At 41.7% G+C, this 27,977-nt stretch overlaps 1 protein-coding gene across 1 annotated transcript in view; it reads left to right on the top strand.

Moving 5' to 3' along the window:
* Positions 1-27,977, top strand: part of LOC310931879 (BICD cargo adaptor 2) — a gene marked incomplete at its 5' end in the record, with an annotated part of 61,217 nt that overhangs the window by 14,014 nt on the left and 19,226 nt on the right. The window contains one exon of the mRNA XM_083895118.1: positions 12,018-12,230. Coding sequence (XP_083751244.1) covers positions 12,018-12,230 — 213 coding nt within the window. The remainder of the gene's footprint in view (positions 1-12,017; positions 12,231-27,977) is intronic.

Here is a 27,977-nt window from a genome sequence, read left to right as displayed (position 1 = left end):
CCCGTGTCTTATCCAGGGTTAGGGTTAGGGTTGTAGCTGCACAACATTCTAAGCAACAGCCATTCTAAGCCAAAATATCATTTTAGATTCATCATTGTCTCGATTTATACACATCTTACTCTGCACAGATATCAGACAATAATCCTTTGAAATTTGTTTTCCGAATGAAAATGAGTAAAAAAAATAAAAAATCACAATTCCCTCGGATATCGCGAATCATATCGCGATCGCAATTCCTGCCGTGTAATCACAATTAGCTATTTATTCTGACACTCTACCAGTCTACATCAACAAGAATCGAGATATCCTACAACTGAAAAAAAACAAAACAGAGGGCTCAGTGGATTGCGAAAGGGTGAAATGGTGTTTCAGATTCAGATTCAGATAATAAAGAGAAAAACTTGCACAAAGCTCAATGTGCTCATTGTGCAACCAAATCCCACACTGTAGAGGCGTAGCACACGGATGACGACTGTAGCCAGACAAGGAAGGAGGGAGGAGACCCAAGCTGTGCGAGGCTGAAGCCCTGAAACAGCCATCTGTGTCAGTGTGCACCCGTTTGCCCTGCCTTTACAGGACACGTCGCTCGCTCTGTCACTGTAATTGGAGTAGTAGTAACCATAACAACGGATGCTCCCCTGGGGTGCAGACGCGTGGTGGTGGAGGACCTGGGAGATTCTCATCCAGACACAGAGCGCGAGACAAGAAAGGGGAACTTCAGGCAGGGCACAGATAAGGCTAACTTTGCATTGCAAATGGCTGAGGTTTGGATGCCCAGATCTGGAGCTATTATGGAACACTAACGCGATATGAACGCTGATAAAGAACCCAGACTTCATCCCAGATGCAGATATGGTGGTGCACTATCATCTGCCTTCCCTGGAGACTTTGTTTTTGTCTCTGATTACTCCGTAGTAGATTTAGCAGCTTAACATTTGACACGGTGATTAACATAATATTCCTTCTTGTGATTAATTGAAGGCTTGAATCTAATACTGATGACATGAATAGAATTTAAAACAGGCAATCTGTCTCTGTGGTATAAGATCATGGACGAGTCGAGTGGGAAATGAACCTTTTATTCCCTCCTCGTTGGACATATTGGGTTATATTTTCTGCATCCATGTGTCTGTAGAAGTCCCCAAAGGTCTGTGTGGTGTAAATGGTCTAATGTGCACCACAGTAGACCATCTGCAGCCAATGTCCAGTTGGTGGCACACTCTAGTTTTGGTCAAAACACACAATGAAAAAGACCATGAACGAGATGAGGAAGTGCACAGGTACCCGCAAATGTACAATCCATCGCTCAAAGAACACAAGGATGCACAAATGAGCATTTATTTATCTTTATTATGAATAAAATAGTGGCCATTTATTCATAGGCAGAAATGCAAAGCGGCGCTTTGAGGACATGGACCAGCAGTTCCAACTTTTTTAAGGCAGAAAAGGTTGTCAACAGACTCCACATCACATTAGTAAAATTTGAACACTGCCTTGTTTTACTCGCCTCTCAATTCTCGGAATGCTATCCTCAATCACGTATAGGTGCAGGAATATGACGTCTTGTCTGATTTAGTGTAAACAAGCAAAGGCTACGTACATAGGAGTTCTTCTGAACCACATTATGGTGGGAACTATGCGTAAATGTGCTACAGAAGAGAGAAACAAAAACAGTAACCCAAGTCAAGACAAACCATCTCAGGAAACATTGACCTGGAATCTCTGAGTGGAATGAAAGTAACCTCGACTATGACTGTATATTTCATACAAACTCATGAAGGCTAAATAAACTGTGCTCAGGTTTCTTAACTTCACTGCCAGGGGCATAATGACATAATGTTTTTGAGCCAGTTCATGGACACCTTCAGTGTGGAGTTTTCAGGCTGACACAGGTGCAGTAATGGACAGTGGGCGGCTAACTCGTTCCCTTTTGCAGGTGTGTTTCACCTCGTATAAAGGTTTTCCGTGTAATGAATTTAGATTCGCAGCGTGTTTGAACACGAGCTGTCGTCTAACTTCACAGAGAATCTCTAATGCTGATTCCAGATCAGCGGCCTTGTGTGAAGCTGGACTAAAACATGTGGTTTTCTTTGCCAGTTAGACGTGATCAAAGTACGAACCGACGCCAAATCATTACAGCCTTCACGTCCAGCTTTTCTGTCACTGACACTTGGAGCCTAATGAGGCAACTCTTAAGCCCAAATTTATACTCCTGCGTAAAGTGCTCTGCGTAGGTTACGCAGCACTCCGACTGCACAAAATATTTTTTAAGTGTTCGTCACTACGTCTAGGGACAACGGAGACGGCAAGAGCTGGGATTGGTCCTCGGGACAGGCCGAGCAAAGCTGCTCTGTGCCGGCTCACAGTGCGCACCGAGCGTCCACAGAGGCGGAGCCGGTCGCTGCCAAACTATAAATACGTCACATCTTAACACACACAGCACATGTTTAGACTCTAAATGGCCAATTTCTCGCCTCAAATTATCTTAAAACTGCGTTCCATGACACAGAAAAGTGAGAAACGGCCACTGTTTCAACAACAGTCTTTCTCGCTCTTTCTCTCTCGGACGCCATTGCTCACTGTAGCCTGAAGCACAACAACCTTGCGCAGTGACCCCTACTGATCGGGCGGGAGATTGCAGCGCGTATCCGTCACCACGACGCAGAAGTATGAAGGCTCGAGTGGTCTCCGTGGTTACGCAGTCGGATAACGCATACGCAGTCGGAGAAGTATAATGTGGCCTTCAGGCCCAGTCCCAATTCTCTCACTTGCTCTGAGAACACTTGCTATGAGCTCCCTCCACAGTAGAGTCCCCTCAATGAGGGAAGTGCAAGGGAAGATTTTCCCCCTAAGAAATGGGACATCACTAGTATGCAAATTAGGGTAGCGAACATGTTTCCTACGTCACGCGCATCATCGACGTGTCCTATTTCACCCCCGTCCAGTAGATGGCGCTGATACACATTGCACAGTGCTGTTTTCATTCACGTTTATAATGCCGTTTCCAACAATGTCTCCTACCTGTTGTGTAGGCTATGGTGTTCGACTCTTGCGAAGCACTCGGCATGTTTACGAACGTCGTCAAATACCGATTTTCAGTCCGTTGTATATACATCTAACTAACGCATTCCAACACGTTTCAGATTTTTTTTACAGGCGTATTTGCGAAAATATTCCGTTTGCACCGGTAGCCGCCATATTGTTCCAGAAAATCACCGCTGGCTGAGTGTGCAAGGCATCATGGGATACTCCCCTGCCAGCAAGCCTGGTCCAGAGCTGACTTGGTGGCGAGGGGCATTTTTAGGGGAGGATAGGCACTTCCCCTTGCTCCCTAAAGTATTGGGACACCCTACCCCCTCGCGGAAACGCGCAAAATCAAGGGCAAGTGCTCAAATCTAGGGCTAGGGTTTGAATTGGGACAGGCCCTAATATTCTTTATGGTGGAGGATGACTCCTTCAGTGAGCCATGTGAAAGAAGGGCCTCATGAGTCTGATTAGTACAATGCTCATATGCAGAGACGTTGTGTTGCTTGTGCGTTAATTGCATGCGTCTACCTTTGCCCAATGGCATTTCCTCTGTGGTTGTTTTTTAAGGTTTGTGTCCTTTGAGTCTCACGATGAGATTGTAACATTCACTTGAGGCAAAACGGTTTATTTTCAAGGAAATATCTCTTGCGGGGCATGTTTTCTCTAACCTACGTTTTCTTATACTCTCTGTCTGTCGAGTGCTATGTATTTCTTTTTTTGCCGTTGGCATCGCACTGATGGTTTAGGCCCGACGATGAAGCTTTGAACACACACCCATCTTCTCTGTTATGTCAGTGGGGAGAACAAGCTTCGACATGGCTGGAGTGCCAGGTGCTGCAGTGCGGCTGACTGCAGGGCACACTGGCAGAGCTGCAAACAGGACGTGTGTGCATGTATATATGTGTGTGTGTGTAGTTTGAAAGGCCCGAGTGGGGAATCATTTCTTAACAGCTCGCTGTTATGCAGTGAATCAATGTGGCTCTGTGCCAGGCAGCAGCTAATATCTTTGTCTCCCTCATTCGCATTTCGATCACCGTCTGTTCCTATTTGTCGCCACACGAGAGGATTTTTGTGTGTTAACAGATATGGGAGACCACAGACATGACGCCAAATGGAACTGATTTTTCATATTTTCATTACAAGACTGTCACACTAGAGCAGTTTCCCAAGATGACCCAATTCACTATATAAATCTTCATAAGAGCAAACTTTTCTTTACTGTAATGCCTAATAATAAGTTCATTAAAAAACCTGATCGTTTTGAAAATTCATCTGACTGAAATGACAACACTAGATAAACAAGTGGCTGCTCAATCAGTCAGCCAGCTCTCACTGGCTATTGCTGCTTTGTTGTTCAATATTCTTTATTTTGGCATTTGTGCATAAAACTAGTAGGAATTTGCTGAATATAAACTTGGTGCGGGGGAAAAAAATCGATTTACATAGGAATTGCGATATCATCTAATCATCCACAATTCTGAATTGATTCATAAACTTCAAAAATATATATAAGCTTCTATTTTGAAAAAGCACACAAAACACCTGTTTGTGTTATTTGCGTACAGTTTATTTTTGTAACTTCTGGGAAAGAAGGCTTTTATTTATGCAAATAATTTTTTGGTAAAGTAAGTAAGTTTTTATTTGTTTTGAATGAATAAATGTTAACTTTTGTTTGCCTTTGTGTGATCACATTATCACATTATCTTGAACAAACTGCATTGTTTTGATGCCATAATTTGCCTTAACACACTATGCATTGTATCAATTTTTGAATCGAGAATTGTATGAATCGAATCGGTTGAATCGAGAATCGATTTTGAATCGAATCGTGACCCTAAGAATCGGAATCGAATCTCGAGCTACCCAAAGATTCACATCCCTAGTTTTTTTTTTTTTTTTTGAACGGTAGTGTACGTAGGAAGTTGCTGAATAAATTCACTGATAAATATCAAACATGTTTGATACTTCAATCCAGTCCAGACTCTGTGAAACTACGGGATCAATTGACCTGATAATCTGTTCAGATCACGTGCCTCTGGGGTTATTTCTGGACCTCAGTTTATTGGTTTCTTCCACATTTCTGTATCAGCATCTGATATTTAATCGCAGTAATCGTTGCTATCAATTGATTATACACTCTTAAATCATATTACCGTTTTTTGGCTGTATCATGCAGCCCTGGAACATATTATTTAGCCTTGTTTGTGTGGAGAAATGTGCTGCGGGAAAGGTTTGCTGATCATGTCGGAGGAGCAGCGGCGAGTTAATAATATCATGTCTGTGGATTTTACGCAGGATGAAAGTCTGCTGTTAATGATTAGCTTCCCCGTTACACATTAAAGTGAATATTGTTTTTATTAGCATAACGGCGCTCAGGGTTAACTTAAACAAGCAGCCGCCGCCACGTGAGGCGAGCAGCGTTCCTCACAGAGCCTCGATACGGCTTCTAAAAAGACACCGTGAGCCGTTATATCCCAGAGAATATTCAGCTAAGCTGTTGTTGTGTGTAGTAATGGGTCGTTCATGTCGTGTTTCAGGGACACAGCGCTTCGTCGAATGCCTTTTGATTTAACCTCAAGCCCCCTAGAGATGTGTATTGTTAACAGTTGATAGTGGACGGCTAAATATAGAATCGGCACACACCTCGAAGCCATTCGCCCGCTCACTGTCGCTGGCAGCGCGGTGGCCTGTTGATAAGTTGAGGCCCGAGATGGAAAAAGAGGCCTGTTTCTGTTTATCGTCGCAGACTCTGACTCCACGTGAATTGTGAATCACGAGGCAGGAGAAACCATTCACAGTGTTGTGTGTTTTTTCTTCCTTTCCTTTGTCTTTGCGCCACCTCTTTTCCTCCGCAGTCGCCTACGATGACGACAACACTACACTACATTCTTTAGTGTTGCTGAAACTCTTCCATCCATCCAGGGGTCAAACCAGAGTAGAGGACTGATCTTAATGACTAAGAGTTTTATTGCTGAGTCATAGCAAGGATGCTGCAAAAAAAAAAAAGAGAGACAGAAAATCTCTGTATGAGCGATTGTCATATCACAATTCTGCATCTGTGTTGTCTGGCGCGTCCCGTCGTGGCCAGTCTGGCATCGTCTTGTGAGATAAACATATGCGTCTCATAATCAGTGTCCTCTTATCATACTCTTCTGACAGACTTAATTGTGTGTTGTTGTCAATAATTATGCCAAAATATTTTCTCTGTAAATTAGGGTGAATTCCAATTCCTTGCTTAACCCTCAATCTCAAAAAATGCGCGCTCCCGCTAGTGCAAGTGCTGTCCCGATTTAAGGGGTGTCCCATTTCTAAGTGACAAAATAACCCTTTCACACTTGGTTTTGAGGGCCAGTTAAGATTAAGGGTTGAGCTTGAGGGTTAAGATAGGAATTGCCCCTTAGACTTAAAAGTGCATTATGTAATAAATCTAAAGCAACTGGCCATAAAATCCACCTAATATGTCACAGAGACTCAGGAATAATGTTCATATAACAAACTGAACTCACCAACAACAACAGTACAGACAAAATATTTGCATTAAAAAAAATATTTTGCAGACTGCAAATCATGTTTATGTTTTGAAATCATGTTTTGGCATGTGGCGCCGTCGACCAATCATTGCAGTCAGTAGAGTCTCAGCTGCCGAGCAACCACGGGTTGCCAGTTACGTCAGAAACCTAAAAGACCTCAGAAATCTTGTTTTAAATCATGAAAAATCAACTAACCAATAATAATCCGTTAGTTGAGTAAATGTTACAGATTCAACATTGTTAACCTCTAAACTCAATTGAATCGCGAATTGATTTGAAACTACTCGGTTTGTTTTTCTGTCGTAGTTTTCACTCCGACTTCAAACTTGTTGTTCAAACATGTTTAATTTATTCTATGTTTGTATATTTTCTTTAGAATCTCAACCTTTTTAGAAGAAAAAAAAAGCTGTGGTCATGCAGGAGGATTTCATAAATAAACAATGCTGCTTCTTTCTTATGGTCCAATAGACCACATGGGTCTAAAATGGAAACTTCAGCAATGAGATGATTACTGCTAAAGAAGACATTAACCTCACATCTTATTCTAATGGGGGTTTTTTTGTGCTTCCAAGGCAGGCTTCTTCACATAAGAAGAATGTTAATCGAAATACTCCTGGCTTGTCATTGTACAGTTCATGTGGACTGTGTGGATTAACTTGAACGCACCTATTGGTTTTATTCTCCACTCCAGAGCATCGACGGTAATCACCTCTCTGGAGAAGACCTCTCCCCTTTCACTGTCCTCACAAACACGGCTCTCTCTTCACAGGAAGTGAAAATAGAATTTTAGATGTGGTGTAACGTTCAGCTCCCGAGGATCTCTTAAAACCAGCGTTATTGATCGCTTTCATTCTCGTCAGGAACCTAAGGCCGTTCTTCTCCCTCGTGTGTTTGACTCACCGGATTACAGGCGCATGCACAGGAGGATTCTGAGCTGGAGAAACTGGAGTGAACTCTGTGACCTAGTTTCCATCTTATTTTCATTTACTGTATGGTTAAAAAAAAAGTGTTGACTGAGAGCGACCTAGTGTTTAAGCTGCAGTTACCCCTCTCATCATGGGACTGTGATCACTCACCTTGTAATAATCATCAGTGAACTTTGCTATGTGAAGTCTAAGGGCCAATTCCAATTCCTATCTTAACCCTCAATCTTAACCTCAAGCTCAACCCTTAATCTTAACTGGCCCTCAAAACCAAGTGTTGAGGGTTATTTTGTCACCTAGAAATGGGACACCCCTTAAATGCAGATCCATCTTCAGACTGTAGGGGACAGAATAACGCGAAAGCTGCGTCCAGTCTGTCAACTCCAAAAAAGAAGTAGAAGAAGAAGAACACATTTATGTCAGGATTATTTATTACGATCCGTTTGACAGTTACCACACACCACGGCTTATTGAAAAGTAAACCATAGCAAACGATCCCTTGTCCGCACCGGCCGGCTATTGACAAAATATCGTAAAATAAAAATAAATGTCACGCAACAATGACATCAGTAATCCATAATATGGGCCTGAACTAAGATAATACAATGGTTTTCATCATTTTTATATATCGCTATTAACAAAGAAAATACTTAATTTGTACTCGTTTCACTGCTTTCGGCGCCATCTTTGTTATGTCAAAACACGCAATGCATTCTGGGTAGCCCTTGCTCCCAAGGGTGGTCTTGGAAAATCTCAATATTGAGGGCGATACAGCCCTTAAACTTGGCCCTCAACTTAATGTTTTCCGAGAATCGGGACAGCACTTGCACTAGAGGGAGCATTTTTGAGATTGAGGATTAAGCAAGGAATTGGAATTCACCCTATATGTCAAAATTGGCTGTTACAAAATTAGAGGTAACAATATGAACAATAGGCTATTTTTTGCAGAAATATAACTAACGGTACCAACAAGACACAGGTACAACTACAGATGGCTCTTAGTGCAAAATATTCTGGCACATACATAGGCCGCCTTCAATTACAGCTGTACTAGTATTTGCCAAAAAGGAACGCAAAGTGTTGCAAAGTGCCAGAAATAGGCGAAGCTACTGTTTTATTGGCGTTTTGACAATACATTAATTATTTATGGATTAATGGGCCGAGGGCCTGTCCAAATTGCTTGAAAGGCCGGTTCTGGCCCCTGGGCCTTAAGTTGAATAGCCTTGTTTTAGACTGTCAAAGAAAGAAGCTGTTGTAGCAACAGAAAGATAAATAACGTTTATTGTATTTAATTTGACACCCCTGTATTCCAAAGTTCCGAAGTGTCATAACAACTTCTTCTTCTGCATTCATGCACCCACACGTCTTTATTTATACTTTTTGAAGTTTTCGTGTGTTAATCACATGACGAGGAGAGTCAGATCCTTGTATGATGTAAGCAATGTATGGGGAAGTATTGAATACTTTCTGAAGAGATGATTGACTTTTTCATGATGTCGTGTCACGATGTTTGGCATAAGACCGACAGACCTGCCTTTAATTAAGAGATTAATAATCCATACTCATATTTCCAATGTTAAAAAAAAAGAAAAAAGAAGCCACATATGCTAAGATGAAGATGAATTATGAGTAGGATGAGCAGCTCAATGTGAGATTATAGGATTGGTTGCATGCATCCCCCAATTTACCCTCCCTTAAACGTAGCGGTAAAGCAGCCACGCTTCACGAGCTGAGATTAAAGACCTGCTGTCAGTGGGTTTTTGACTCTAATTTTTTCGTCTTTAAAGACAGACCCTGGTTGATTGGATTGATTGGAGTCTCTTCAGTTTCCGCCGTCCACAAAGGGATGTAAAGATGGGATTTGCCTCTGTTTGTGATTGGGTTAATCCTGCCTCTTATAACGACTTCCTGATCAAATAAGGACTGCTGCTGATTGGTGGTTTTAATGTTTATATGAGAGGGGGTAGAGGGGGAAGGTAAGAGGACTACTGTGTAACCAAACCTCTTATCTCAAGTTGTTTATTGACCGACATGTGACAATAATAACCCATATAAACCGTTTTTTATGATATTACTTCCCCCCTCTCCTATTGCTTAGATCACTAAGATGAGGTTGTACATTGGACGTTTGCAATCAGGAAGAGGAAGTTCCTTCCTATTTCAATCTACTTCTAAATCAAGCACATTGTGACTCAGAGTGAGTTCCTCTGCTATCTTTCTGCTTGGACTGTCATCATCACTCCTGATGTATGACAGATATTTCCGTTACCAATGCACGAGACATGATGCCACACACACACACACAGACACTCCAGTAACCTACACTCTACTACATGTGCGTGTTGCCGCGTGCACGTGTGTTGCTGCTGCTGCGCGATGCGGGTGCATTTGACTGGCTTATTAAAATTGGAATATTTCTGACTGACCGGCTGGTCGGCGACTGGGGCCGATCACGTGAAAATCGGCCGGTTCCGGTCACTGGCCGATCAATCGGTGCATCCCTAATTACAGCTGTACTAGTATTTGCCAAAAAGGGACGCAAAGTGTCGCAAAGTGCCATAAATAAGTGAAGCTACTGTTTTATTGGCGTTTTATTAATACATTCATTATTTATGGATTAATGGGCCGCGGTCCGGTCCAAATTGCTTGAAGGGCCTTAAGTTGAATAGCCTTGTTTTAGACTGTCAAAGAAAGACGCTGTTGTAGCATTGTTTATTTACCGACGTGACAATAATAACCCATATAAACCGTTTTTTATGAGATTACTTCCCCCCTCTCCTATTGGTAAGAGCACTAAGATGAGGTTGTACATTGAACGTGTGCAATCAGGAAGAGGAAGTTCCTTCCTATTTCAATCTACTTCTAAATCAAACACGTTGTGACTCAGAGTGAGTTCCTCTGCTATCTTTCTGTCATCATCACTCCTGATGTATGACAGATTACCAATCCGTTACCAATGCACGAGACATGATGCCACACACCCCCCCACACACACAGACACTCCAGTAACCCATTAAACTACACTCTTAACACACACACACTCACCTATTTATTTAAGCCAAGCAAGTGGGTCAGTGCAAGTAATAGAAATGTCCTTTCTCTAAAGGAATTACTGGGATTAATTCAATACACAGTTGGACAGAAAATCCCGTGGCACATGCAGATGTGAGGGGTTAGTAGTAGGTCAGAGGGAAGCGAGGGTGCGACACAGACACAGACAGAAACATGGTTAGATTGAGCGCCTCTGGTGATTTGTGTCTGTGATAACTTTCCATGCTTGGTCTGTGAGGAGAGATGAGAATAAGATTGTCCATCGAATCACTGGAATCTCTCCCAGTCCTTATCCATTCTGTGTTTCTGTCCCAAATAAGAGCAGCAGAATACAGGCTTCTCATGATGATCACGTGCACACTCGACCGTTTGCTCCGCTTGCTCCCGTTTCATTCTCCCATCTGTGGAGTCACTGCTGCAGAGCACGAGGCTAACGGCCAGCTGCAGGTCAGGGAGGGGCACGGGGGGGGGGGAGATGGGATGATGCAGCCCAGATTGAGCCTGGGTGAAGATGGTGTTTTTTTAATAGGATTAGAGCTGCAACTATTGATTATTTTCGTACTCGATTAATCTGTCGATTCTTTCTCGATGAATCGTTTGATCCATAAAATGTCAGAAAATGTTAAAAAAAATGTTGATCAGTGTTTGTCAAATATGGAAATGACGATGTTCTCCAAAAATGATTCAGTTTTAATGATTTCTTTATGTGGAGCAAACAAACGAAAAAGATATTCACATTTAAGAAGCTAAAACGAAATCAGAAGCTAAATCAGAAATCTTGTTTTAATGATGAAAAAAGATTATGTAAATAGTTGAATAATTGATTAATTGTTTCAGCTCTAAATACGATTCATTTTTTTGATTCCCAGTCCATAGTCTGAAACACAGTAAAGGAGATGTCATTACATTTATATAATGTTAGAAATAGTGTGACCAAAAGTGGACTTTTAAGATTTACAAGTTCATAGTGATTTAAATTGCGCTTAACAGAACCTGTCATAGTCAGACTAATGCAGCCAGTTCATGCGGTTTGGAGGAGTCGAATCACTCTTGCATGTAGACGAATAGAAGAAGCAGATACACTGAGGAATAACAGCATCAACGCAAGAAAACAGCAGCGAGGAAAAAACCGTGGCTGAACCTTCAGAGTGGTGCATTTATGGACTGATGATGAGACCAAATGTATGCCCTGTCAGCTTAAAAGATAAAATAATGTTAAGTTAATGGATGCAAGACGACACGGAATAGCATTAGACATGGTTTCTTATTAGGCATTAAGAAAATGCCTAATACTTACATTCTGAAAGCGGGGATGTTGTCCATTAGTGCTTGTATACTGAGATAAAGGCAGTACTGTCCTTATACAGCAAATGCTTTAAAATGGCCGACTCAGAAAGTAAACATCCAATCTGGGTATTGTGCTTTTTACATTGAATAATACTCATGCTCTAACGTTTCAATCTTCTTCTGCTGTATTTCGTCCCAGGCCTTTGGACAAGCCTACTCCAACCACAGGAAGGTGGCAGCTGACGGGGAGAGTCGCGAGGAGTCTCTGATTGAGGAGTCGGCCTGCAAGGAGGCCTACTATGAGCAGAGGGTCCTGGAGCTGCAGACCGAGCTCCGCCAGGCGCGCAACGTCCTCGCCAACACGCAGTCGGAGAACGAGCGTCTGAACTCCATCTCCCAAGAGTTGAAAGAGGTAAGAGAACCGGTGGCGTGTTGTAGATTGTTTTTGCACCTTCACAAGCTGTGACAGGATTGAATAATAATCATAATTAACTGTTATTTGGTCGGCTGGAAAAGGATCATAGAAATGCTGAGCGTTGCACACGTGATATTGGAGGTGTTGACACAACACGTGGTCATCTGTACTTTGAAAAACAAACCCTTTTGAAGTTGAGCCAGTTGGGTGTGCTCTTCTTTGCATATAGCTATTGAGAACAATGAGTGTATTTGTATGTATTTTTCTCTTCTTTGTGCAACCTTTTCAAGGCAGAGATGTGGTGCCTTTATTTTCTGTTGTATAAATGATATGAACATGGAATCGGGGAGGACGGGGCATTGTCTCTCTACCCTTTAGCCTGCAGAGGAATGTCTTAAAGCCGGAATTGCAAGGCAGACGCTTGCATGTTCCTTCTCCGATTACTGTACTCAGGAATGCGATCTGAAACCAGACATGAAGACAGTACACCAAGCCAAGCCCACAAAATGGCGGATTAGCAGTTTAATGAAATAGCTCTTTAAAAGGGGCTAGAAAAGTCATCACTGATCAATTTCGACCTCCTCTTAGTTGTGCAAAGATCATAAAACACTCGTCCAAACACGATCCTGTCAGATCGAGTGCTGCAAACGGTAATTGCTGCGCCAACATTCATTTAGATGTTGTTCCTTCCACCGCTGCTGTCCAAGCATGTATTATTTTAAGGGGTGTGATTGATGCGTCAGCAGCTGTTTTGTTTTTTGACATGCTGAGACAAGTTTAATGGATCGTCTTTGTAATGACTGTGGGACAAAAGAGCGAGCTGATTAAAGCACCGCCCGTTCCCTGCAAGCCAAACGTGATGTTGTTCCTCTTGATTTTGTGACCCAAGGTGGAGTTGAGATGAAAAACACTCGAGCCACATGGGAAATTGTCAGATACAGTAGAGATTTGAGGTTTGAATGTGTATTATAAATCTGTGCCAAACATCTCTTCACGTCTCTAATTTAGTGACAAATTACACCTCAGACTACGGAAGTGTATTGCATTCACTTGAAAAAAAAGTAATTAGTGAGTAATTAATTTTCGGTTTATTTTTTGGAATATTTTCTTTTTCCTGTTTTTCTGTCAAATTTTTTTCCTGATTTTCTGAGTAGTTTTTTTTCTGAATTGTCGAACTCTCGCGAGAACCTCCAACCTGCAAGTGACTCCCATAGAGCTATGGTGACTCCTTCCCGCACATACATGCCTCATCAACTATCTACCGTACCGGACTCAGAGAGCGCAGACCTCCGCCAGGGTCGAGTGCTTTTCTAGTTTTGAATATTTTGGTCTCATTTCAGGGGGAATTGCTGTGGAAAAAGTTGTAGGCACAGTGCCGACAAAATACACCCTGTCAGCGCGCCTGGGTCAGACACTGAGTGTTAATACAGTGATAACGTTATGGTCAGACAACAAGTGTTGTAACCAGTGAGAGCTTCAAAATGTAATCACTTGTTCCTGGTCCAATTGTGGACATTTCCTAAAAATATCATCCAAATCTGTCCCTGACCTTTAAAGTTATGTTGCTAACTAACAGACAGACAAACAAACACATAATCCTTGGCGGAGGTAATGCATTACTCCGAAAAACAGACCAAAAAATAAATAACTCAGGAAAAAATTTGTCAGAAAAACAGAAAAAAAATTGTCAGAAAAACAGAAAAAAAAATATTAGTCAGAAAACAGAAGAAAAAAAATGAATCAAAAATGTTTCGAGTTATGTTGCTAACTAACAGACAAACAGACACACAATCTCCGGCGAAACATAACCTCCTTGGCGGAGGTATACATTACTCCGAAAAACAGACCAAAAAATAAATAACTCCAAAAAACAGAAAAAAATTAGTCTGAAAAACAGAAAAAAATTTGTCCGAAAAACAGGAAAGCATTTGTCCGAAAAACAGAAAAAAAAATATTAGTCAGAAAAACAGAAACATTTTTTATCAAAAACTTTTTGAGTTATGTTGCTAACTAACAGACAAACAGACAAACTCCGGCGAAAACATGACCTCGTTGGAGGTAATACATTACTCCGAAAAACAGACCAAAAAATAAATTACTCCAAAAAACAGAAAAAAATTGGTCCGAAAGACAGAAAAAAAATGTAATAAAGAAAACAAACCGAAAATTAATTGCTCAGAAAAACAGGAATTATTTTTCCAAGTGAATGAAGTACGCTTCCATGTGAGACAAACCCTTTAACAGCCTGCTAAACTTCCTTGAAACCAAACCGATACACATTTCAGCGAAACATATTCATATTTTTCTCTCTTCAGCTTCCTGAACGGTCATAATGCAAACCTTTATAGTCTGCGCCCCACTTTGGACAATGTCTGACCTCGCTCTCTGCTGCTGCCATTCATATTTTCAAACTTGTAATTGACCTCATTTGATGAGACAACACTGTCGTGGTGTGTTTGTGTGTCTTTCATTGGCTGCGCGTGTACGATGAAGAGATTTCCAGACTGAATTAACAGCGGAACAGCAAAAGCACTGGCTGAAATCTCAAAGAAGATTGAGACGTAAAACCGAGCTTTGAGTAATCTTATTTTGAACATCAAGACATAAAGGAGGCAGCCTGACAATGGGCCATGAGAAGCCTTTCACCCCGAGACGGGGTTTCTTTGACGCAAAGCCCTGAGCTGCGTGTGTGAAGGCAGGAATACTAAATAGACTCCTCAAACAAGCTGCTTCTAGAGTGAACGAGGAGAGAAGGAATTGATTAGATATTGTCAGATCGAGACAATTGGTGTTAATTTCAAGGTCAGGTTTAATATTCTGTGCACAGGGAAAACTCTGGCACAGTTGTTTTGTTGAAATAATGAAGTATCATCATGCAGGAGCGGTGAATTGTGGTTTTTAGATTCTTTAGGCACAGAAAAGCACCAATCTTAATAATTATATATTATCTCATGAGTCGGGGCAATGACATATTGCTGATTTGCCATGTTGGTATTTTTTACCACCCTATCATGCAGTAGTACACTACCAGTTCAAAAGTTTGGGTTCACCTATTCAATTTTCCAGTTTTCCATTAAAAGTCAGACTTTTATTCATCAAAAGTGTTGCAAAATGAATAGAAAATATAGTCAAGACATTGACAAGATGAGAAATAATGATAACATAATTGCACAAGGGTTTTCTAATCATCCAATAGCAAAAAAAAGTGCTTTTCCTTCAAAAATAAGGCCATTTCTAAGTGACCCCAAACTCCTCCCCTCTGTATGAAGTTCTTGATGTGCAGCAGTTAAACCCATCGCTATTGCAAAGCTCCATGAGTTTATTCACAGGAGATTGAGCCGATTCCACTGTTTAACAGGTCAATCTGGTAATTCCAGTGTAATTTGGGAGGAGGGAGAAGAAGAAACGGCCGAAGTCGCGCAGCTGCAAGAATGACTGCTGTTTTCTGCCCGACACATGTCAGCGGTGGTTCTTACCCAGATTAGTGACAAATACTTGAAGATTCCTCTATACTTAGGTCAGCTGCTGCTTAACTCCTGCATTTAAGATGGTTTAACTGTTTGGCCGACTCATCATGGAACCAGGCATGTTTTTACAAACGGATAAAATGTACTGAATATAGAAGGCTATAAAACCCTTGTGCAATAATGTTAGCACAAGAAGTTTTGCTGCTTCTTTGACGAAGAATAGTCAATGTCTTGACTATATTTTCTATTCATTTTGCAACTCTTTTGATGAATAAAAGTGTGACTTTTAATGGAAAACAGTAGGGCTGTAACGATATGCGTATCGAAAATCGCGACACTCAGAGCCACGAACTGTCTCGTGGCGTGAGAAAACAAAATCGCAAAACGCCCTTTCTAACTCCCAGTTATTTTTCCAGTCAGCCACATGATATGAGCTGTTAGTGCTACCAAACTTTTCAAATTACTATTATTTCTATTAGGGGTGTCAATTTATCGCGTTAATTGTGATGAATTAATTACAGTCATCATTTACGCGTTATGTTTTTTAATCGCGTTAATCTCTTCTTCACTGATGTCCCCGCTACCGGGGGCAGCGTCAGACGCAGCGACAAAAGCGTCATAAAACCATGTCTAACTTTAACAAACACAGACATTACCCACAGAAAGGTCAGAAACTCAGCTAAAAGGCCATATAAACCATTTTTATGTTCACCAAAACACAGTTAAAACACCGATGGATCAAACCCGCAGGAGGTGAAAAAAGTGTTTAAAAGCGGCACCGGAGCGTCAGCGTGATTATGTAAACAGCGGAGAATTCACAGATTCTAATGATTCTAATTTTTATCACTCTACGACCAAGATTCATGGATCCAGCCCCAAAATAAGAGCAAAACAACAACTGACTTTCAAGAAATACAAGCGGAAATGTTGTCTTACCTTTGCTGTTTATCAAAACAAATTATTTCCACCGGAACAAAATTGCTTCTCACGAAGAACTACACTTCCCAGCATGCTTTGGGGACAAATCCTAGTTTGATTGATCGTTTACTTTATTAGTATTATTTTGTTACAGAAAAGAGAGAAATCTTTGGTTATTTATTTATTTATGTTCTTGAGTTTGTGAATCGTTACAGCCCTCGAAAACACAAACGAATTGTATAGGTGACCCCAAACGTTTGAACAGCAGTGGATATAAAACATGATGACTTCCTAAATCTCCCATTTAAGGTTATTTACCGACCACCCGTCACATGCTCGTCCTTCGTTTGATTTTAGATAACTTTTTCCTGTCTGGGCGTTGTGTATACCGTTTATCCAGTCCCAGCTGATATTGGGCAAAAGACGTTAGGGTTACACCCTGCAAAGAATACCTTGCAATTTAGAGTCTTCAAATTAACCGAACCACAATCTGAGTATCTAGGGACTGTGGGAGGGAGTATACCCCGGGGAAAACCCATGCCAACTCCACATGGCTCGCAAGGCTCTAGTTTGAAGCAGGATTTGAACTGTGGACTTTTACCCCCACGTTCCAGATTATCATATATTCTGTGCCAGGTCTAATCTCCAGGTTTTCAGTGTAAATGGGTGTTGCACGTGTTGCCATACTCATTTTAACGACTCTCGAGCGACTCCACGGGCCTCCGCTAACTCTAATTGGCCAAATAAAAGAGGCTGGAGTGTAAATCGGCCCCGCTTATGGTAGATAATGACACCCTTCTACTGGCATGTCTGTGGGTGCGAGGAGGAGCGTGTGTGTGTGTGGCAGTGAAGGGAGCTTGGGCACTGAGGTTGGCATTGTGACCAAACTGAAAGAGGTCTTTGTCTCCTCGCTTTCAAATTAGCTCTCGCTTGGGAGAGAAGGGAGGCGAGCGCACGAGAAGGTGATGAGAACGGTGACAAAGGAAAAGAAGGAGTCTGATAATCCGTTAAAGAAAAAAAAAAAAGGTTAATGAGAGTAAATTCAACACCAGCGGTGAACGATTGTGCTGCTTTACAGAGACAATGTCGCCAATCTGTCTGGAGGGGGATTGAATGCCTCAATTTCAACCGACAGTTGGGCTGTAACTGTCTGTTGTCTGTTTTTTGCCAAATTCAATTATTGACGTTTCACAGGAGGCAGATTTATTCTTCTAACTTTTTGACAACTCTTTTCAGCTGCAGCCACGCAATGACTGGCACTTTAAATCCCCCATAGAGTGGTCCTGTTGCACATATATTTTAGTTATGGAGGTCTACTTACATACATTCACTTGTTTTTATGCTCAAAAACCTCCTAGTTGCTGTAAATGAGCAGATAGAAATCTCTCCTCACTGAAGCTCTCATCAGTCGCGCTGTTTCAGACTGAAATCTCACCCCCAGAAGACAGACTTTGATGTTTATTGGCCAGCCAACGAGAGCCTTCCCAACTGTCTTGTGATTGGCCAATACCTGGAAGTGACGTAATTAGCACACCAGCTCTCGGAAGCGCAGCTCCCCCGTCTGGAACGGTGGATGCACTGCTACTCATTATCAAAACATTGTTTTAAAGCGGAACTAGACTGGAAGTTCCTATTATCGCTGTTTTTGTTGGTGTGTATCTGCGTCATTACCTTGTTTATGAAGCCTGAAGGTTCAAAACAAACAGTTCAGCCATTGCTGAGAACGTTGTGTTTTATTGTAATCTCGGGGCTCAACGAGATCACTGAAAATCCCGTAATAGTTACGTAAGCAGCGGTTCTCCTGAACAACCGATCGCCCTGCTCCGGGCGGTAGTCCGGGCACATCCGGTTGCGTACATTGAACCGCAGAAGAAGAATAACGTCCGTTGTGGAGGTGTTTCACGAGCAACAGTGTCTTCTGACTCTGGGTCTGACTCCGGTTTAAAGTCATAAAGGGACTGCGGCGGGGAGTCGTGACGAAGCTATTTTTAAGCTACTGTTAAAACAATGTTTTGATAATGAGTAGCAATGCATCCACCGCTCCAGAGAGGGAGCTGCGCTTCTGAGAGCTGACGTGATAGATTACGTCACTTCCAGATACCTGGCCAATCACAACACAGGTGGGAAGGCTCTACGCTGGCTGGCCAATCACAACACACTCTGTCTTCTCGGGCGAGATTTATGGCTGAAATAGCGCGACTGACAAGCGCTTCGAAAAGGACAGATTTCAATTGACTCGTTTACATCAACTAGGAGGATTTTGACCATAAAAACAACTTAATATATGTAAGTAGACCTCCATAACTAACATATATGTGCAACAGGACCACTCTATGTGACCTTTAACAATGTTTAAAATTAGCTTCGTCTTTCGACTGTGACCCGAAAGACGAAGAGTCAGTAGACACTGTCGCTCGTGAAACACCTCCACAACGGACGTTATTCTTCTTCTGCGGTTCAATGTACGCAAACCGGATGTGCCCGGACTAGTGCCCGGAGCAGGAGGATCTGCTGTTCAGGAGAACCGCTGTTTACGTAACCGGACCGGGGTTTTTTCAGAGATCTCGCTGAGCCCGAGATTACAATAAAACACAGCGTTCTCAGCAGTGGCTGAACTGTTTGTTTTGAACCTTCAGGGCTTCGTAAACGAGGTAATGACGCAGATAAACACTAAAAAAACAGCCTTAATTGGAACTTGGGTTCTATGAGAGCTTTAAGATGCAGCTCCTCTCTCTTTCTCTCTGAAGTAAAGTTCTCAGGAAGAAAGACGCCACAAGAGGAAAATCACAAAGTCAAATCAAAGTGCATCCTCCTGTGACCCCACGAGACGCAGCTTCTACATGCAGCCGTGGAGATCGCAGGTGCTTCCTTATCTCCCTCTTCCACACACACAGAGTGAAGAGTGAAACAGAATAAGAGATGAGGTGACACATTATTTTTTCATATGCCGCTGCACACTCCGGTCAAAATCTCTCTCTGCCTCCACTCCGCTCTCATGACCTAGTATATACTTTTAGAAATAAGGGTTCCAAAAGGGTCAGGGGCTGAGGTTCTACCTGGAACCATTTGCTTCTGAAAAAACCTTTTCTGAAGAAAGGGTTTTTCAAGGGTTCTTGGTGACACTAATGGTTTCAGTAAGAACTATTTTGATCCAGAGAACCCTTTAAAACCCCTTTCCTGAACAAAGGGTTCAAGGTGGAACCTTTATAAAAAGGTTCTACCTGGAGCCAAAAAGGGTTCTCCTATGAGGACAAGCCGAAGAACCTTAAATGGTTCTACTTAGCACTTTTATGAATAATAGTGCAGAGTTGAAATGATCGATTACAAAATGAATCGTCAACTACTTTGATAATCGGTTTGAAGCTTTTTTTTATGATTAAAAAAAGATTTCTAATTGTTTAAGCTTCTTAAAGCGGACCTAGACCGGAAGTTCCAATTGTGTATCTGCGTCATGACCTTGTTTTACGAAGCCCTGAAGGTTCTAAACAAACAGTTCAGCCATTGCTGAGAACGCTGTGTTTTATTGTAATCTCGGGCTCAGCGAGATCTCTGAAAAACCTGGTCCGGTTACGTAAACAACATAAAAAGGGACTGTGGTGGGGAGTCGTGATAAAGCTATTTTTTAACATTGTTAAAACAATGTTTTGATAATGAGTAGCAGTGCATCCACCGTTCCAGAGGGGGGAGCTGCGCTTCTTAGAGTGGGTGTGCTGAATATGTCACTTCCAGGTACTGGCCAATCACAAGACAGTTGGGAAACCGGGGTGAGAGTTGAGTCTGAAATATCGCGGCTGGGAAACAGAGTCAGAAAAGAGAATTTCTATCGGCTCGTTTACAGCAACTAGGAGGTTTTTGACCATAAAAACAAGTTAATGTATGTAAGTAGACCTCCATAACTCACATATATGTGCAACAGGACCACTCTATGTGAGCTTTAAATGTGAATATCTTTGCTTTATATAACAAATAAATCATTAAAAACTGAATCATTTTGGTTTGTGGACTCATTTCCAGGTTTGACAAACACTGATTTGTTTTTCTGACATTTTATGGACCAAGTGATTAATCGTGAAAATAATCGGGAGTTGTCGCTGTAGTATAGAGCAAGTATTTTTGATGTTCCTCCTAGCACCATGGACCATAGATCAATAAAATAAAGATCTCATATTCAGGGTGAGAGCTTTTTACAGCCATAATATACAGTAGCTTCCTTTAAAAAAAAAAGGCTTGGGAATGAAATTAGACACATCAATGAAAAGAAAGTGTTGTAATCCCACAGACATGGACGCTATAAAATGGCTTTTGTCTCAGTTCATTCACAACCATTTAGCTGCATCGTTTCAGCTGGTTTTGAACCTCTCTGGCGGCGTTAGTGTCTCATGCCAAAGACTCGAATGTTAGCCCCCGGTGACTGATAAGACGACGTGTCTCGCTGCTACGTCGAGTCGACAGGATAAAACCTCCTCCGAAGAGCCTGTGACGCTGTAAGGATGCGGCACTCTAACAGGCGTGACTTCATTATAGTCATTCATCTCATGTCTGGGAGAGGAATGCGCCTGCAGTGATGAGGGCGACCATGATGCTCGGTGGGAGAGTGGGGATTCCCGTCGCCTGCCTCACAGGAAATGATCGAGCAAAGATGGGATCACACTCTGTTAACTCCGCTGTTGTTTGCCTGACCTACATTTTTAAGAATGATTCCTTCCGCAGACGAGAGCTGCAACTAAAGAATATTTTCAAGTTTAATCGAGTAATCCATAAAATGTCAGTAAACTTTAGAAAATGTTGATCAATGTTTGTCAAACCTGGATAGCGCCATAGCTCTGGCTTACCTTGGTCAAGTAGGGTGATTGACAGCTCGTTTTAAACCTCTAAACCGGTAGAATCCAAATGCGTGTCAATCACTTCATTAGCGAGTCAAAAGGACATAAATACATATGACGCATTTATGCAGACATACGCCTTTCTCTAATCAGAACGATCTAATGTCGTTCTTTAATGATCAATCAGACCTGGGATTTGTATCCCAAAGCATGCTGGGAAGTGTAGTTCTTCACTTGTTTTGATTCACAGCAAAGGTAAGACAACATTTCTGCTTGTAGTTCTTGAAAGTCAGTTGTTGTTTTGCTCTTATTTTGGGGCTGGAGCCGTGAATCTTGGTCGTAGAGTGATAAAAATGGTACCACTGGAATCTGTGGATTCTCCGCTGTGCAGTCGACACGTGTTTTCTTTGTTTACATAATCGCGATGACGCTCCGGTGCCGCTTTTCAATGTGTAACCCTTTTTTTTCCGCTCCTGCTGGTTTGATCCGTCAGTGTTTTGTGTTTGGTGAACATAAGAATGGTTTATATTCTAAGTTAGACATGGTTTTATGACGCTTATGTCGCTGCGTCTGACGCTGCCCCCGGTATCGGGGGCAACCGTGAAGAGGAGGTTAAGAAGCTGTAACGATCAGAAATCTTGTTTTAATCATGAAAAAAGCTTCAAACCGATTAACGATGATCAAAATAGTTGACGATTCATTTAGTAATCGATTAATAATCGTTTCAGCTCTACCTCAGACCATTAACACTCAGTCACTTACACGACAGTGTTGTGGTGTTTGTCAATCACCATAATGTGGACGCCATTCAAATGTTAAACATGATTGGTTACCCCCCCATCACCACCCCATTGACACGGCAGCTGTAGCCAGATTGAAGTGCTGCTTCTGCTTCAATTGCTGGATTAAACACCTGACAGAGAAATAAGGGATTGAGAAAGAGAGAAGGAAGTGTCTGCATTGATGGTTGGCTTAATCTGAACATTTTAGCCCAATGAAGGTCAACGTTTTTTTTTTGCGTGCAACTGAAATGAGAGCGCACGGCCGCGGAGGATCAGAAGTTCAGTTTCGCGCCGCAACGCTGGAGCTTGGACTTAATAATTGAAAGGTCAGACACGAGCCATAAAAAGACCCAAGTGCAAGGGGTCGATCTTTTGTTCCTCTGTTATTTCCATCTGACGTGAGGCTAATGTAACAGGACTCTCCCAGAGGCCTCTGGGGTGTTGATGTCGAGCGCCTTGTTATTATCTTGCGACATTAACGCCAAGATAGATCATCTCCTGTCCTGCGGGAGTTGCCTGTGCGGAAAGACAAATGGGGAAAGGGTTGCAAAAAAAAATGGTCCTGAAAGAAAACGAAGGTAACCGAAGCAACAGAGGTGTGGAGAAGGAGATGATGCCCAGACGGCCGCTTCTTCAGTTTCCATTTGTGTATGCCCTCAGGGCCTGGCGACAGTGAGTTGTGCTTTCATCTTGAGAACACAATATCTCAAGAGCACCTTCAGGGAAGTTCTTTAAGATTTGGTGCAAATGTTCACTCATGGATGAACTCATAATTAGCTATAAACGATTTTTATCTGATGTTGCGCTCATTTTTTTAGGGGGTTAACGTGCATAAAAAACTCAGCAAAATATGTGATAGTGGCATAGGACATGAACCTGTACCAGGGCTCTATAGCGCCCCCAGAAGTCAGGTCATGGTCAGACAAAAGTCGTCGAATCTAGATGAAATTTGGTGAGTGTGTCAGTCTATGGGCCAATTCCAATTCCTATCTTAACCCTCAATCTTAACCCTCAAGCTCAACCCTTATTCTTTACTGGCCCTCAAAACCAAGTGTTGAGGGTTATTTTGTCACTTAGAAATGGGACACCCCTTAAATGCAGATATGTCTTCTGCGTCCAGTCTGTCGACTCCAAAAAAGAAGAAGAAGAAGAACACATTTACGTCACGATTATTTATTATGATCCGTTTGTCAGTCAAATTATTAGGTTGTCAGTTAGTTATAAGATGATACTCATACAAATACCACAACCACGGACATATTCAGCTGACAGTTACCACACACCACGGCTTATTGAAGGGTAAACGATAGCAAACGATCGCGAGTCCACACCGGCCGGCTATTGACAAAAGATCGTAAAATAAAAATAAATGTTATGCAACAATGATGTCAGTAAAAGAAAATACTTAATTTGTAGCGTATTCGTTTCTCTGCTTTCGGCGCCATCTTTGTTATATCAAAAACACACAAAGCATTCTGGGTAACCTTGAGGAATTCTGCCGTTTTTTTTGGTGCAAGAGAAAGTGGCCAAAATTGTATAAATTGTGAAAAATTTGGGATTTTTCGCACATAGTCGTTCCAATTTTAACCAAACTTGCTACACTTGTTACTCTCATGATTCCAAACAAATTTCTAATGTACTTTCATTAGCTCCGCCCACCCAGAAGTCAGCCATTTTGGAAAAACAAAAATGGCTTGTCTACACATTTGAACGAACTCGTCCTAGCACGTCTGAGCTAGCTGCGTCAAACTCGGTCCATATGTTCCTGACAGGTTAATGATTAAAATTTGTCAAAGGATTTTCTCTACATCAAAAGGCCTGGCCTCAGCGCTCTGACAAAGAAACTACGGGAAATTTCTCTGTGAAGTCCTGCGAGCGGTCCTATAATTTGGTACTTGATGGTAAAAGCCCAGAGTAACAGTGGCCTGAAAAATATAATTTTCCTCTTGAACAATAGAGTCCTTTTAAGTCAACAAATACATGTAATATGAGTCTGATAAAAGAAAATGTTCAGGCATAAAACTGCTGCTTGGTAATTCTAGTTACATGAGACATTGCTGCTCCTGCTGCTGCTGCTGCTGCTGCTGCTGTCACAACTGACCCTTCAACCTTCACTGAACCCTCCGGATATGACTGGCTTATCTGCTCGCAGCATCCACCATCACTTAATCTTGTTGCTCCCACTGCATCTCACGATGCCTGGCACTGTTTTGGATCATTTTAGTCCCCGAACAGAACAAGTCACTCAAAGACCTCTCTGTTTATCCCAAACAGTGTTTGTCATTTTGCTTAAAACCCTTATAATCTCTCACACACACACAGGCCTGGTCGTTGAATATATCTAATGTTCGCGCGTACATGTCTCCACTTCCATCAATGTGACCTAAAAAGAAAATCGCTAATTGACTGCTAAGTGCACGCATGCACACTTTTACCCTGTGGGGGTTTTCCAACATTAAAAAAAAACGGAGCCATCGGCCACACAGTCACAAGCCTCCTTTCACTTTCTGTTTTAATTATCAAACGCGACCTTGATGGTGTCTCCTCTTCCCTAACGGAGTCTTCTGAACAGAATGACAATGGCTTGCAGAGATGAGGAGGATAAAGGCAGATGTGCTTTCACTCCCACATTCGTGTCTCTGACAGGCCCCTGAGCGTCATTATTCTTTTGCTCTGTATAAATCTATACTGGGGGGGGGGTTGAGCTGTAATACATGTGTGATTCATCTCCCGTCGCTCCTGTAGATTTAGCTTTAACGTAGGCTGACGTGACCTTTAATGTGCTGCACAGCCTTAAGGATGGTGCAAAAGTTTAGTTTTTTCTCTTGAGCTCGCCTCAGTCTTGGAAGCTCAATATACACAGTGTATATTGAGCATGATGGAACTAAGGGCACATGAGCACGAGTTTAGGAAAATCCACAAAAGTATTGATGTTGGATTTGTATTCATGCCGAACCAGCAATTTGGGAGCCACCTATGCATGCTCAACTTTGGGAAACCGACAATGTCATAGCTCTAGAGCGGAAACAGTTAATCGATTATTAATCGATTACTAAGGTTAGCTTTACACGACAACGATCTGAACACAAACCGCAAAAGTGGCTTTGCGTTCCCACTTTTTATTTCGCGTTTGGACGGGCGTCTTTGGGTGGAAATCTGCATGCACACGGTGACGCAAAAGTGTGTGAAATTTGATGTAGTATGCATGCCAGGTGGCTAGGTGGCGCTGTGAAGCACGGTCATACAACAACACCAGGAGCGCGCTCATGCGCTGAAACGTCCTTCTACTTCACTCTAGTAGCGCTGAGTAGCCCACAGTCGAAAACCAAAACATTAACTCGATTTAATTGTTGAAATGACTCCTGGATAGATATGAGAGCAGCTAAGGCGACTTGAATGATGGATATAATCCGACATGTTTGTTGTTGTTTGGCTGTAGGTGGGTTAATTTTTTTGTGTTTTTGCGTTTTTGCGTTTTGCGACCCTGGAGCCAGCCTAAATGAATCGTCAACCATTTTGATCATCAATTAATTGGCTTGAAGATTTTTTTCATTATTAAAACAAGATTTCAGATTGTTTTAGCTTCTTAAATGGGAATGGTTTCTTTGCTCCACATAACAAAGAAAACAAGATGTTCAAGAACATCGTCATTTCCAGGTTTGTCAAACACTAGTCAACTTTTTTTTTTTTTACATTTATCGATTTGGAGAAAATAATCGACTTTCTCTTTTTCTGGTGTATTCCTGTGGTGATGTTACAGCGCCACATACAGGCCTGGCATATGCACAACACTGTTGTTTTGGTGGGGTTTCATGTGTTATTGAGACATTTGCTGAAAAGAAAAAGATAGGAACGAATGGGATACATGGTGGAAAAAAATGAGAGCAGTAGTAGTGTTGGTAAAATGGAGGTCAGTGGTATCAGACAAAAGAAACTGAGAGCTGGAGGCTTTAGAAGACAGCACTTCCATTTCCATCTGGGAGCCTCTCTGCACTTTGCAGGGACTGTTATTTGTGGGGGTAAAAATGAATATATGTGTATTTGCAAGTGGAAGGCATCAGAGTGAGAATTTGAATACATTTATATTGCTGTTATATCAATAATAAAGTATTTTGCCATCTGGGAGAATTTTGTAGAAAAACAAGCTGGAGTTTCTGGAGTTGAACAAAGCATTAAAACATTAAAACATTCCTAATCTATTCTTGTTAAGCCTCAACTTTGCCACCATGGCTTATTTAAGTAATGGAGCTATTTCCCATTGAAATAGAAGTTCCAGCGGCTTAAACCCAGTACGAAATAGTTCAGAGCTTTGCTGAGATTTAAGCAGGCTCAGCTCCGCCGTGCTGTCAAAAGTAGTTTAATGGTTAGTGGAAAGTGTCGGAGATAAAACCGAGTAGAGTAGTGGTTCTTTACCCGTGTGACCAAGAGAAAACTTTATTAGAGCAGTAAAATACTGCTATGTTATCAGGTGGAGCCACAGTCTGGATCCAGACCCAGATGGCGCCTCCTCCTGCAGACCCTGACCTTTTTTTTCCATGAAGTCATTTTATAATTATAACACATTTTGATGAAGAAGCATTTGTATTTTAAAGGTGCATTATGTCATAAATCTAAAGCAACTGGCCATAAAATCTTCCTAATATGTCACAGAGACTCAGGAATAATGTTCATATAACAAACTGAACTCACCAACAACAACAGTACAGACAAAATATTTGCATTAAAAAAAATTATTTTGCAGACTGCAAATCATGTTTACGTTTTGAAATCATGTTTACGTCTACCAATCATTGCAGTCAGTAGAGTCTCAGCTGCCGAGCAACCACGGGTTGCCAGTTACGTCAGAAAACCAAACCTAAAAGACCTCGGTATTTTGAATTTGAGTGTAGTAACCGTTTTTGGCCACATTCTTACATACGGCACCTTTAACTGGCACAGCTTTTCCGAGCCTATACGACAACAGAGAGTCAGGAAATGTTAAGTGCTTTATTTTTACCCCTTTGTTTAGGCTAGGCCTGTTTCACTGTTCACCAAACACGAGAAAAGAGCATTAACCATTGTTAACAGTCATTTTATTATATTGTCTTTTGATATGAAAGTCAGTTGTTGACACAAACATGTACTGAGAAAAAGATGGTTAAATATATACTGGAAAGTAAAATCAAATGCATTAGTAAGTTTTTTTGTTTTTTTTTAGGTTTTTTTTTAGGTTTTCAGTTTGCTTTTTTATTTCAGTTTAGTTTTAGTTAATTCACCAAATGATTTACTAGTTTGTTTAGTTTTTAACCTTTAAAACCTGCAGGCAAAATAAAAGTAAAACTCTGTATTCTGAATACATCTACAATTCAGTTTAGTTACGCTAAGTAATTTTTCACTGCTAGTTTTAGTTGTAGACTTCGTTAACTATAATAACCCAGTTCATTAGGCATCTCCTGCATGTTTTTGTATGATTACAACCTGGTGTCCTCACTGCCCCGCCCACTTAGCATGGAGGTCAGTATATATATGTGTGTGTTAAAGCAGCTGTCCAGACAGCAGGCAGCAGGTAATGGCAAACCACACACAGACCTAAAGCCATTTAAAGGCTTCTCATTGACAAAATCTCTCCTGGTGGCACCTTAAACATGTCACACCTTATAGCATCAAAGCCCACACACATGCATGCGTTTGTGCAGCTGTCCTTTTAAGGACATTCTTTTGGGCAGCCTAAACAACGTCTTCTAGAACACAGTGAAATGGGCCTCTATACACCTA

Source organism: Microchirus variegatus (genome assembly GCF_963457635.1).
Source record: "Microchirus variegatus genome assembly, chromosome: 9".
Classification (NCBI taxonomy): domain Eukaryota; kingdom Metazoa; phylum Chordata; class Actinopteri; order Pleuronectiformes; family Soleidae; genus Microchirus; species Microchirus variegatus.
This window is presented reverse-complemented; position numbering and strand designations above follow the sequence as displayed.